Below are 14696 nucleotides of genomic sequence, written 5' to 3'. Positions count from 1 at the left end.
CATCAAACAATACCGTCAGCGCGAACATGCTGATCGGTATTTGGAAAGGGGTACGCAAGACGGAGAATTAGGCTCGACAAAAAGATCTCTGGACTTGAATTCATGGGTCCGATGTTCAAACCCCAAATTTAGTCCCAATTATTTTTCGTTAGATGTAGTTTTGTTGTAATCATGTCATATATATAAGATAGATGTTATAACATAGATTTGTGGGAATAGATGATGTTGTTAAATTAAGTGAATAAATGTTTCCGTGATTAGTTTAGTGTTATTAATGTAAAGTAGACGAGACTTTGTGCAATTTACTGGCTAGCGGTGTAGCCTAAAAACCCGATTAAGTTTCCTTGATAGGTCACGAGCCTAGGGTTGGGGCTCTTCTTCTGTTGTGGACAACTTTTCAACTTCCGCACCTCGTCCTCTGAAACTTCAAGGTGGGTGGGTTTGGCATCATTGCGTAGGTTCAATGATGAGAAGTTTGGCATAAACGGTGTTCATTGGAAACAAACGTAGTGCCTCTGTTACTTGAATTGTGGAACGCGGACAAACGGTGTCGCGGGTCCTTCTTAGCGCAGGTGCAAGTCGCGGAGCAAACCGGGGTTTGGAACGAAGGAAAAACCCGCCCTCAGGTGTTGGGTGTCTCATTGCCGGGCAAAGCAAGAACACGGCGGTTGGTCTCCCTCGCGGGAGTGGCGCTTAAGCCAACCGCTTACCTGCGGAAAACCCTCCGGTCGCGACAAACTCGCGCGCGCTTCCCCGGCGTCGCGGGATACATTATGCATTGTGAGATATTATGTTCTTCGTTGCAAGTAAATTTTATGACAGTCCTTTTACGTTTCGTATGATGCCTAGGACAAAATATGTGAACGGATTATTTTATTTTACATTTCCCTCTGAAGTTTGCATCTCTCCAGTGTACGTACTTATCGAACCGCGAATTTGCTCGATTTGATGAACTTCAGGCACTCAGTTTCGATTTTGAAACAACGTCGAACGCATATTGTTTAATCAATAGGCGTTATCGCAGCAAATGGTTATCAACATTTTGCATAATCATCTAATGGTATGCGTAGAAATTCAGTGAGTAGAGCATATGAAGGCATATCCTCCAATGCAATCTTGAATAACCGAGCCAAAGCGTTGTAGTCGTACCCACTTTTGTAATCCATGTTAGGAAAACACTTTTCGGAGTGCAAAAAAACTTGCAGAAGTACCTCCGGCTTGCTCGAATCAACAACTTCAACTTCTACTTTTTATACTATAGAGGCTTTAAACTTGGAAGTTCATTCGCCTCTAGTGTCTACACGATTATCCCAGGTTCCTTAGTTTAAAAGACCATGTTAGGGAAACATGCTGTGTGTGTTAGGCGAACACATTTCAGTCGGAACAAAAATACCCCCGACTTACATGTATTTGCAATGCCAATTTCACCACGCTCCATGAATTTGAAGTCTGTGTTAGAGAAACACATTTCAGTCGGAACAAAAATACTAACGACTTGCATGAATTTGCAATGCCAATATCTCCACGCTCCATGGATTTGCAGTCTGTGCTAGGGAAACACATTTCTGTCGGAACAAAAATACCCCCGACTTACATGTATTTGCAATGCCGATTTCCCCCAGGCACCTTGGTTTTGAAGTCTGTGTTAGGGAACGCATATCGGTGAGGACAAAAGTTTCCCTACTTTCATGTATTTGCAATGCCTATTTTTCCAAGGCTGCTTGGTTTTGATGGCTGTGTTGGGGAAATCGTAAATCGGGCCAATCAAAACGAGGCAGTTAGGTCGTTTAGATAACACCTAACATTTTACAGTCATTCAATTGTTTATCTAATGAAAACTAACATTCAATTAATTGCGATAGATGCGTAGAAATATTCCCTATCAATTGATATCAATTGATACATCTTTTCGATCCAGTAAAAAATGTTCGAGTTATAAGCATTCGGAATCTTGCATTTTTTCCTGCATGTTCTGTGTTTAGGTTTTCATTTTACTGCTTATTTTCTAAAACACTATAAAAAGCTAGTTTTCGGCACTTGTTTTAAATCGATGCATAAAATTTGAATATTTTTTCGTTTATGTAAAAAATTAACCTTGTACAGAATTTAGTTTTCAAAACAGCCTTTAGATTTGCGGTGTGATCATTTATTAGTGAATTTGTCTATGTTTTGACGTGGGACTACGTCTAACCGGAATATATAGGGGGTAAAATGAAAACCAAAACACAGAACATGCAGGAAAAAATGCAAGATTCCGAATGCTTATAACTCAAACATTTCTTACTCGATCGGAAAGATGTTTGCATCAATCGATAGTGAATATTTCTACGCATCTATCGCAGTCAATAAAATGTTATTCTTCATTTGATAAACAATTGAATAATTGTAAAATGTTAAGCGTTATCTAAACGCCCTGACTGCCTCGTTTTGATTGGCCCGAATTACTGTTTCCTCAGCACAACCAACAAAACCAAGCAGCCTTGGGGAAATCAGCGTGGCAACTACATGGAAGCAGGGGGACTTTTGTTCTCACCGAAATATGTTCCCTAACACAGACTTCAAAACCAAGCAGGATTGGAGAAATCTGTATTGCAAATACATAAAAGTAGGGAGAGCTTTTGTTCCCTAACAGAAATTTCTAAACTAAGGTGCCCGGAGGAAATCGGCATTGCAAATACGTGCAAGTCGGAGATATTTTTGTTCCGACTGAAATGTGTTTCCCTAACACAGTCTTCAAATCCATGGAGCGTGTGGAAATTGGCAAGGTGTCCGGGGAAATCGGCTTTAAATGCAAAATGCGAGATCTTTTATACTCGCTTGCCTTTGTACAGTTTAGAATATGTTTCCTTAACACGGTCTTCTAGACTTAAGAACCTGGGAAAATCGTGCAGACACTAGAGGCGAATGAACATTCAAGTTTAAAGCATTTGTAGTATAAAAAGTAGAAGTTGAAGTTATTGATTCATGCAAGCCGGTAATACTTCTGCACACGTATGTTTTGTTTTGTACTCCAAAAAGTGTTCTCCTAACACGAATTACAAAAGCGGCTACGAACACAACGCTTTGGCTCGGTTATTCAAGATTGCATTGAAGGATATGCCTTCATATGCTCTACTCACTGAATTTTTACGCATACCATTTGATGGTTAGGCAAAATATTGATAACCATTTTCTACGATAACGCCTATTGATTATACAATATGCGTTCGACGTACATGTCAAAATCGAAACTGAGTGCCTGAAGCTCATCAAATCCAGCAAATTAGCGGTTCGAGAAGTACGTTAACTTGAGAGATGCAAGCTTCAGAGGGAAATGTAAAATAAAATAATCGTTTGATAATTCTTCCGTTCATATATTTTGTCCTAGGAATCATACCAAACGTAAAGGGCCTGTCATTAAATTTACTTGTAGTGGAGAACATAATCTGTCACACTGTATGAATTGACCTTACATGGCATTTATTCAGTCTTTTTACTCACACAGCAATTAAATTGAATTCAGTTGAATTCGTAAATTGTTTCATTCAATCAAAAACTCAATCAATACAAACAAATGTATTGATTGAGTTCCCAAGTTTCCACTAAGGTAGTTCCACGTCAACCTTGCGGTTATATCATAGTTATAACCCACCCATTTTTCATTTAAACAAAATTTTTCTGTAATAAAAGGTTCTACATGAATGTTATAGAGATCAAGTAAAAGCTGGTTGATATGGATCTTCAAATCTGCCAATGAATTAATTTGTAAAAAAATTGTTAGTCCACAAAAACTCTGAAAAAAAAACAAGTTTTTTTTTATATTTCTTCTCGATATTTTTGTCCACCAAATCTACGCACACCAAGATAAAAATACGTTCGTAACGAATTACAAAATTTGCAAGTTGAAGCTTTAAAGAGATGTACATCCCATCTTTATGCGTTGATTATGATTCACGATGTTACGGCATTCCAAAAATCTTCGGAAATTTTGGGCTTCGTACTCTTTTCCTCTATTTTATTGTCGAGTGTATATCAGATAGGAAAATAAAAATACGGGTCTAAAATTTATCGCAATCTTTCTTTATGGAATTGCTGATTATAAGAAGTAGAATAAAAGTAAAAACCAATCTAAAAAAAAAGCAACAGTTTCTGCTTCTTTAGAATCACGTGGAAGCGGATGGTACTGCACTTCACAAACGACCATGTGTTTCCATCAAACAATCTCTGTCAAAGAAACCAGAAACAGTATCTTATCTAACAATCTGGAACCATTGAAGCCACTCGAAATGACAGAGAACTGCATAACATTGTCATACATAAGAGCCCATAAGTAGACTGATGCATGCAAAACTACGAAACAACATTACGGGGCGCGCACGAGTTGTTTGTGTCACAACAATCACCCAACAAGTGCAGTCGTATCAGCCAGCTTAAACAACTCCTTTCCGAGAGCGCTGCTACAGCAAACATCCGCCCAATTTGAGCATGGCGTGTTCGTTTCCTTCGCAAATGTAAGAAACAAACCCTCCGTATGTGTTTTCCTCTCTGTTTACAAGCGGGGGTTGTTTTCGCCGAACGTTTCGATGCATGTCTTTGAGTGGGAAACAACAACAGTACCCCACCGACCCACCCTCCCACTCAAAGCTCGGGGAACCGTTGCCAATTGAAGAGCGGAAAAGTAACATATTAACGAAAACGTTACACGATTCACTGAACTGATCAATTATACATTACGGAACGGAACGGAACGTAATGCACGAGACGAGGCGCATCTATTCGTTACCAACTGCACAAATGAGTCAGAGCAAAGCCCGGAGAATTAGAATGAGTTTGAGTGCAACTTTATTCGCCAGTGGAGTGTGGGTGGATCGAGTTTGTTGCTGAATCAATTATCTGAAAGTTTGCGTTCGAGTTGAGGGGGTGGTTGGGCGGAGTGAAGGGCCGTATGGGTATGTGAGCAGGTATATTATTTTGTAATTGAAAAAGTTTTACAATTGTTGACTTCGGTTGAAAAAACTTGTGTCTAATCGGGAGAATGTGGAACTGCCGCATTGCAATGCGCTGAAGATAATTTCGGTTCGCTTGACAATGGGTGAAACACCAATAGAGTGAAAAAGTTTCAGATATAGGGCATGAGTGAAACTTCATTCGATATATGCGGGGCGTAATTTGAGTAGTTTAGATCCATGCATGAAAACACCCAAGGATTTCAATAATTTCGCTAGATCGAGTCGAAGTGCTCGGTCTTCCCAAGCCCGAGTTCAAGCTCAATTTCGATTTCTTCAATCTTGTGCACCATAATACGCAGGGGTATGAAAAAGCACATCACCCGTAATCACCGGGGAAGTGGCGAGGGTTAAAATTTTCACTTATGACCACGTCCGCTCGGCCAATCTCCTCCCCGCGTCCAAATCGTACATTATCTTGTACATCATTGTTGCCACTTGCAATTGTTCTAAATTTGTTCTACACGGCCATTAACTTTTTCCTGCTCAACCTCGGCAGTGACTCGGCTATGACCTAAACAGCGGAAGTGCAGCACGGATTCCGTGATGTTACCACATTTATCTAATGACATTTTTCCGTTTTCTGTGTGTGTGTGTGTTTGTGCACTTTGCAGGCGGCGGAATACTCCTCGTACCAGAACACCATCGGCCGGCGGTCGACGCTGATTGGAGGCGGCGGCGGTGGCAGCAGCGGAGGACCCTACACCCACTTAAGCAAGTACTCCTATCCGACCGACGTGAGTCTCAGCAGCCATTACGGGTACACATCCTGGGGTTTATGGCGCGATACCCGGAATTTGTCTTCGTCAGTGTACGGCAAGAAGCAGAAAAATTTCAGATCAGTCTCCATTTTATTGATGTCGGCTGCCTTTATCGTGGTGCTGGCCGTGCTCTGTGTGGTCGGACTGGCCTTCTACTTCAGTGCATTCAAGACGGATCTCAACGATTGTAAGTATATACATTCTACTGCCATTATTGCAGCCACTGCTGCCACCGGAAATTGATATTACCACTGCATTTGGTAGGACATCTTCCCGGGCCTAATTCCGAACCGGACGCTGTCACGAAAATGGCCGTTGCCGTGGTTTTATTTTTATTTTATTTGCGCCTGTTCTCCGAAAGTCATTAAATAACGCCCTTTTGGCTTGTCTCTCAATAAAACAGCCGGTGGCAGCGGAAAAAATACGTTATACTTTCCCATAAATAACAGCGCCTTCCGTAAGTTTTATTGGAGTGACGAATGATTTATCTTGCGTCATTTGCTGGAGCCTTAAAATATGCTTTACTGCCTCGTCGCTTGCCGAGCGCCTCCCTTTCTATTAGGTGAGAGGGGGGTGGTAATTGGCGCGGCGCCGGTGGAGGATGGAAACATATCGATGCCATAAAGGTTGACATTTTTGATCGCTCATACGGCGCAATGAAACAAGCCACCGTGCGGCTCCACCGGCTCCATGGGAAGATTCATTTTGATGCCAGAGCTTAAAGAGTAACACACGTGGCGGAGAGAGATGGGAAAATGATGGCGCGTTATGACGATTATTAACGGGAGATGAATGGAGGCTGTTATATTGTGTGGTGGCTTTTTATTCGCTGTTTCAAGAAATTATTGCTGTGACATATACGATGAAGGTTGACGTGACGATCGCAATATGAGAGCTGTTGCTGGTGTGTCAATGAATTTTTAGTTTTGGTTTGGTTTAAAACATCTTTTTGTACCGGCGCAAAATATAAAAAGTAATCCATTATTTTTAAGTGAAATTCAAAACTGTTTTGAATATACTTTGGATTGTCCGAATTGGGGTTAAATATGGCAGCTTCATAATGTCTCCATCATAGAGATCATAGAGATCCTGGTCTTTATTGACGAAAAACTCTAGCAATAGATTTTTACAATCTTCTCTTGATACCAATTTCTTATTGCTCTGGCAACTTTGCAATGCGAGAAAAAGGTGATAATCTCTTGGTGCCAGGCCCGGGCTATATGGTGGATGCATTAAAACATTCCAATCAAGCTCCCGGAGTTGTGTGGCCTTGCGTTATCCTGATGGAACACAACACCTCTTCTGATGGAGTCACGAATAAGGAAAAAATTTTCGTGGGTTAGGGACTGTAACCAATCCAAACCACAACATCTTTCAAATCTGACAACGTCTGCAACAGATCATCGAGGCTGACGGATATCATATAAACTACGTATATTGTTGGTTACCTTCTATGGTATTTTTTTTTTATTCATTTGTAATTGAGTCTGGGTTTTCATTTTCGTCATATATTTTTATTCATAAATTTATCAGAAAATATCTGATTTTTATTTTGTTATGGACTGGAAAGAACCGCATTCCAGATTTCAGATTTTATTAGATTAAGAATAAAAATATTACGTTGCCTTAAAGTTTTTGTAGGCTCTTCTTTCTACTGATCATACACCAATTAGAGCAATGAAGAATCAAACAAATCGTCGCGACCTGTGGTTCACGATCAATACTGAAAATCAATGCACAATGGTCCAGGAGATGTATTTAAGTGGAAATTAACATTTAGAGCTCGACAGTTATTTTCTGGAAAAAAAAACTGTCTTCGACAAAGTTGTTACATACGATAGAACGCTCATTTTTATGTTATCAAAAATAGGGTGACCAAAATTGTCGACGAAATAATAAATCTAACTTTCTTATCTTTATAGATAGAGGTAAACATAGTTCGGAAATGTTGTAGTCCTAGTTATTCGAGATATCTTTGTAGAAAGTTTTTTTTCTATCTCTTGAAATAACCGATATAGCGCCTTTTTTGTGAAAAAAATTCAACAAGTTACCCATACATCAGAAGATACACACTTTTTCAGGGAAAAAGTTTTTGTGATAACAACTTTTTAACAACTTTTTTAGGGGTCTTCGTAGCCTAATTGGTTGCGTGTCCGCTACTAAGCGAACGATCATGAGCTCATAACTCAGGGCCCCTCTACTGACCATCTTTGTGTGTTATTCTAGCTACTATATCCACGCAACAATCATCATGTGAAGGTAATCCCAGTCCCTTACCGCTCACATTTTCGGTCTGCTGCATCGGTTATTGGAACTATTAATAACTCAACAAAGGAAGCCTCATATCAACAGTCCCGCTGTGAACAGCCCAACTGTGAACATTCGAACAATAGCAATATTCTTACGCCGGAAAAGGCGACATGTGTTGTGCATCGATAGAATAGGAATTCTCTTACGTCTAAACGACTACTGTGTTATAGATAAACACAAATGTTTATCGATAGATAGCGCGATACTCTTACGCCATAGAAAGGTAACAGTGTAGTATACGACAAAAGTTATCTTAGGATAAAAAATGTACACGAATGAATTACAGCTGAATTGCTAAATGAGCCTAATATAATAAAATTGTGTTGGGATAAAAAAAAACAACTTTTTCATGTTTTCTCTGAAAACATTACTACTTATCCTAATTTGGTTAATTCAACTTTTGTTTTATCCCATTTGTTTATTTTAAGGCTCATTGCCATTTTAGCTGTAACAGAGCCGAATTTTAATCGTGTAGATGTCACATGTTTATCATATCTATGACTAGCACATCACACGGTTGCCATTTTTTCGGCGTTCTGTTCTTCCATTATCCAGTTAGACCACCGAACAGCGGAGACAACTGATATGATCATTGTTGGGTTATTAAGAGAACAGCCGCCCGATGTTTTCTTGCAGAGCAGAGCACTTGTATGGATGAATCGACCTTCATTCCACCGTGGATCGATCTCCATCGCTGATGATTGATGCGTGGACTCAGATATTCTGTAACAACACAAAAATGGTCAATGAGGGCCCTGAGTTTTGATCTGACGATCGATCGCTAACTAAGCAAACGCGCAACTAATGTGACTACTCAACATGTTCCGACATGTTTCTAAACAGTAAAAAATATTGCAGAACATGCTAATCGCGATAATTTACTTTCACAGGGAAAGAGTTTTTCCAACAACCACTTTCTCTTGTTCTCTCTGAAAAATTCCTATAATGTCTCGTACCATTTTTATGAATAAATTATTGCGATTTACATGTACACTATTTTTTTTCCTTTATTTATTTAATTAGGCTCAAGTGGATAAAGAGCCACAATCAAGCAATACATTTTAAAACTATTTGAATATATTATAACTACACCATCATTAACTTAAGTCAAATTAGCTAAAACTACAGAGCAATATAAAAAAAAAGTATTCCTCCGTTGCCTCGTCGGTATTATCCTTGTCTGGAACAGTGCCTGTGGTGGGTCGTAACAACTACATCGCCAGTTGATGCAGCAACGGTATCCTTTGGTAGTGAGTGCCTCCTTGTTATGTCAATAGCTCCTGTAATGATCTTATCTTAACGGGAATTAAGTTCTGCTTGTGTAAAAGGAAAGGAAGGGAGAATGTACAGTGGGAGTAGGAGATGCGACCTAAATAATAACATTAGCGTTTCTTAGGAAGACATATATGGGGAACATAAAATTAGGGTCTTCTTCTTCTTCTTATATGGCACTAACGTTCCTGGAGGAACTCCGCCGTCTCAACGTAGTACTACTTGCGTCATTTTCATTAGTACTTAGTTGAGATTTCTATGCCAAATAACACGCCTTGAATGCATTCTGAGTGGCAAGCTCTAGAATACGCGTGACCACAGTGCCACAAGTGTAAATATAAGGGCTGGATGATGGCTGTCCAACGGCACAAGTGGGTCGACAGTTGTGGTTACTGAACAAGCCGTTCTATCACTGACAAAAATCAGGTCCAACTGACGCTGGTTATAGTTTCGAATCGTACTGCATTGGATCAGATTACATCGTGCTACACCGTCCAATAACACCTCGATAGCAGAATATTGTTGTCCGAGTCCAGATCGCACCGACATAGGATACGCGAAATTGTTTCCGTTGGTAGTGCATGACCAAACCAAGTTTGGCTGATTGTAGTCACCCGTGACAACAATGATGTCGTCGATTCCGGCACGTTCACGTACTTTTTCTATACAGCTTACGTGACTCGCCATAAGATTCCTATCACCACGTTTTTCGCAGGGTAGGTAGAAAGATCCAACAAAAATTTTGCAGTCTGTAACCGATATCTGTACGAACACTTGCTCAAGACTATCAACCATTCCTTCGGTGCATAAACAAGAATCGAAGACTTTCCTGACAGCAATTAAAACGCCTCCTCCTACTTTACGCAAGCTATTTTTATGATTGCGATCCATCCTGAACACGTTGAAACTATTGCCGAACAGTTGAACAGAGTTGATTCTTTCGTCCAACCATGTCTCAACTAGCACTATGACATCGTATTCCACTTCCAAACAAGCCAGAAAAAAGTCATCAATTTTGGATTTCAGACCACGAACGTTCTGGTAGTAGAAGCGGATCGGAGAGCACGAATCATTGTCAGACGTTGAACGCGCCTCGCTAGAGCCATCGATGCCATCCACGACTCCATCGCTGCCATTAACAGGGTTGACGACCCGCTGGTCTATGGCTGTTGGCTGAGGAGATCTGTGAATGGTGAATGAATCAGGAAGCGTATTGGTCGAAGTGGATGTGCTCTTGCCTGGATAAGCAGGCTGGGAGACCTCTTCTAAAGCTACAGACACAGGACCGGGACGACTGCGATGATTGGAACCAAATCGATTTGATTGCAGGGATGAACTGGTTGGTTGATCGGTCACGACTGGTCTGCACATAAAAGAGGCTCCCATAGTGCTTATTGACGTGCATCCCGGTAACCGCTTAACACCTCCAGTACTCTCAATATGATGAGAAGCTTGATGGTAGCGAACGTTTTGCGAGGAATTGTTGAAAGCCGAAATTTTGTGAGAGAACGACGATTCAGTATCGGAAAAAAACTTGCCTGCCAGAACAGGCTGGGCTACCCTGTCTCCACCATCGAACACAGGGACGGGACGACTGCGGCAGTGACTGAAGTGCTATGGCTCGACTGTGCCGAGGGGATAAGGGCTGCCCATATAACCTGTTTGTGTGCGTCCCGAGTTGTCCTCGATGCTGAATGTTAATGATGGTAGGTCGTTTTTTGCTAACACTATGACAAATTCGGACGAGTTGAAGCAGAATCGTTTTTTGGGTTGTGTTCGAAAGCTCGGATGGTGACACCTTCAGGCCAGTACCAACGATCGCCGACCACGTTTGAAACAGCTTTACTGACTGTTACTTTAAATGAAACGAATGACAAGTCATCCAGGCTTTTCCCACGAGGAACTAGCTTCACAACTTTGACCAGAGACGAGTCCACATTTACAATGCCATGTATATGTTGTTTAACATCGTCCTCCCTTTGATCTGGGGTAAACGTACTACTGGGGTACGTAACTACAGAGGCATCACTTCGCTGTGCGCTGGCTCTAAGCTGCTGGAAATAATTGTGAGTGAAGTAATTCGCTTCAGCTGCAGGAGTTACATTGCTCAAGAACAACATGGGTTCGTACAAGGCAGGTCTGTTCATACAAATCTGATGGAGTTCATCATGTTTTGCATTGACAATACTGGATCCGGTAACCAAGTTGATGCTATTTACACTGATCTGAAATCAGCTTTTGATAGGATTGACCACGACATTGTCTTGAAGAAGTTTGCTAAACTCGGATTTTCTAGTAGCCTCTGCCGCTGGTTGGAATCGTACCTCAAGGATAGAATACTGCAAGTCAAAGTAGGTTCTTCGTTGTCGAATGTTTTCGTGAATGAAACTGGAGTTCCCCAGGGCAGCAATCTCGGTCCCTTGCTATTTGTACTATTTTTTAACGATGTCACTGTACCGCTTGATGGAAGGTGCAAACTGGTATATGCGGATGACCTGAAAATATACATCGTTGTGGAAAGTTTGGACGATCACTACGTTCTACAATCACTGCTGAACAAATTCTACGACTGGTGTAAAAAGAACAGAATGACTATTAGCATTGAGAAAAGTATCGTTATTCATTCGGTACGCCCTTAGAGAGTTACCTTGGAATAATCCGCAGAATCTACCGCCTTACGATGCTCGCTGTCAGTTACTTGGACTGACTACTCTCGAGAAAAGGAGAAAACTGGCAAAAGCTGTTTTGGCAGCTAAAATTCTTACATCTGAAGTGGACAGCCCAATATTACTGGAATCGTTGCAAGCAAACGTGTTACCCCGTAATCTTCGCCAGCGCAGCGGATTTCTGCGTATGCCGCGGAACCGTTCGGATTGTGTTCAGCATTTAATGAGTTTTACCATTTATTTGATTTCAATGAGTCCTCATCTGTCTTCAAACTGAAAGTGCTCCAGCTGCTTAGCTCAACTAGATAATTTAAGCGGCTTAAAAATGATGAATCTCTTAATTGTTTATGTTTCAACGTAGTGTTTGTTGCCCACATGCATATTTGTAGTTTTTCTTTCATGTAGACCGTGTTAAGTCCGATTAATGTATATATAAATAAAATAAAATAAAATAAAATAAAGACTATCCGAGAAAATAAAACAGTGATCAGGTGGTAAGGACCCAATGGTCTTTATTTGCATGATATATTGCAGCCAGTTCGGCAACATACACTGAACAAGGGTCTTCAAGTTTATGGAAGATAGTGTAATGTTCATTGAAGATAACAAAACTAGTGGATCCGTTGATTCTTGAACCATCAGTGAAAAATATTCTTGAAGAATTGATATGGTTATATTTTGAAGCGAAAATATTTGGGACGGAAGATCTGCAGAAGTTCGGAAAGCTAACATTATTGAAGATGTCTGCTGAAGGTTTTATTTCTTGAGAAATGTAATGAGAGTACAGATCCATGGATATCGACCGTTGGTTCAATTCGAGAAGCTTTTTACAATTCTCAATTACTAATGGGTTCATGATTTCGCTTCGGATTAAGAAGCGATAGGACAGTTCCCAAAACCGGACCTGCAATGGTAAAACACCTGCCTTCAAGGCTCATGTTGTGTGTTGATTGCATGCACCCAAAGGCTAAACGCAACCAACGATACTGTATCCTCTCCAGTTGAATGATGTGGGTTTTAGCAGCAGAACGGAAACAAAACGAACCATACTCCATGACTGACAGTATTGTAGTTTTGTACAACCGTATTAGGTCTTCTGGATGAGCACCCCACCATGTTCCAGTAACTGTCCGGGGAAAATTTGTTCTATTTTGACATTTTTTATTCAGATACGCAATATGTTTTCCCCATGTAAATTTAGAATCAAACCAAACTCCAAGATATTTGAAGCTTGTGGATTGAACGATGGTTTTGTTGAACAATTGAAGCTAAAGTTCGGGAGTTTGGTGCATCCTAGAAAATACAACCATTTCTGTTTTCTCAGTTGAGAATTCAATATTAGCTTCACAGCCCATATAGATAAATTATTTGAGGAAATTTGAGGCGGTCTTTGCAAATCAACAGTTTTAATACTTGATATGGATACAACACTATCATCTGCCAGTTGCCTCAAAGTACATCCATCTGCAAGATGATCATCTATATCATTAATATAAAAATTATAAGGAAGAGGACCTAAGCAAGAACCTTGAGGGAGACCTATTTAGCTAGTCCTAGAAACGGCACCATTTCCATGAGAAAAGTGCATGTTCTTTTCAGATAACAGATTAGACAAAGAGTTGTTTAATATTGGTGAAAATCCATGGTTGTGAAGTACATCGGATAACATTCTCATAGATACTGAGTCAAACGCCCCTTTAATGGCTAAGAAAACAGAAGCCATCTGTTTTTTTATTACCAAAGGTCGTCTGAATTTCGGAAGCAAGTAACGCGAGACAATCATTTGTCCCTTTGCCCTTGCGGAAACCGAACTGCGTATCTGATAAAACGTATAATTTTTTTCCAATAACTTACCGATGCAAGATAGCATGGCTATTGGTATGAGTTATGGTGGGAAGCTGGCTTATTCGGTTTTTGAATGGCTATTGCTCTCACTTGTATCCACTCGATAGGGACAATATTTTGCTCAATAAACGCATTAAATAACCTTAATAAACGTTTCTCAGCGATGTTTGGAAGGTTCTTTAAAAGATTAAGTTTGATTCCATCGGAACCAGGAGCTGAATTATTGCACGAAAGAATTGCAAGTGAGAATTCAGTCATAGAGAACAATGTCTCGTTATTACTATTGGAAGACGATGTATTACGAGATATGTCTTCTGCAGGGACAAAATCTGGACATACCTTTTTGGCAAAATCAAGAATCCATCGGTCGGAATACTCTTTATTTTCGTTTGTATGGTTTTTGTTTCGCAAACACCTGGCTGTGTTCCATAGGGTACTCATATTTAGATGTTTCCCTTGACAAACCATTGACATATCGTCGTCAGTAGCTGCGTTTTTTCGCTCCAATAATATTTTTGAATTTGGTCTCCAAAAGTTCATACTTATCAAAATTTTCCATTGAGGTACACTATTTTGATTTAAAACAAAATTCGCATTAGTAGTAATTTTTTCAAAGAAAACATGAAAAAGTAGTTATTAGAAAATCTTTTTCCTTGTAGAAGTGCCCACCTTCCGATGTATGGGGGACTTGGAAATTGTAACGACTATTCGCATAATTTTTGTGAGAATTAAAAAAAAACTCTTTCGAGAAAAATGAATTAAAATTTTGGATAAAATTTTTTTTCATTGTAATTTTTCTCCAAAAAAAAATTGTTTTTTTTATGAAAATTCAATTAATTCTTGTTGACAGGAAGTTT

At 40.0% G+C, this 14696-nt stretch overlaps 1 protein-coding gene across 3 annotated transcripts in view; it reads left to right on the top strand.

Annotated features, from left to right (window-relative positions):
* Positions 1 to 14696, top strand: part of LOC129776306 (mucin-2-like) — a 279861-nt gene that overhangs the window by 250203 nt on the left and 14962 nt on the right. For all 3 annotated transcript variants that reach the window (XM_055781877.1, XM_055781875.1, XM_055781874.1), the window contains exon 3: positions 5600 to 5933. In XM_055781877.1, the coding sequence (XP_055637852.1) occupies positions 5600 to 5933 (334 nt within the window). The remainder of the gene's footprint in view (positions 1 to 5599; positions 5934 to 14696) is intronic.

This window comes from Toxorhynchites rutilus, chromosome 3 (assembly GCF_029784135.1).
Source record: "Toxorhynchites rutilus septentrionalis strain SRP chromosome 3, ASM2978413v1, whole genome shotgun sequence".
NCBI lineage: Eukaryota > Metazoa > Arthropoda > Insecta > Diptera > Culicidae > Toxorhynchites > Toxorhynchites rutilus.
Note: the sequence above shows the minus strand (reverse complement) of the source record. Positions and strands in the feature narration are given on the sequence as shown.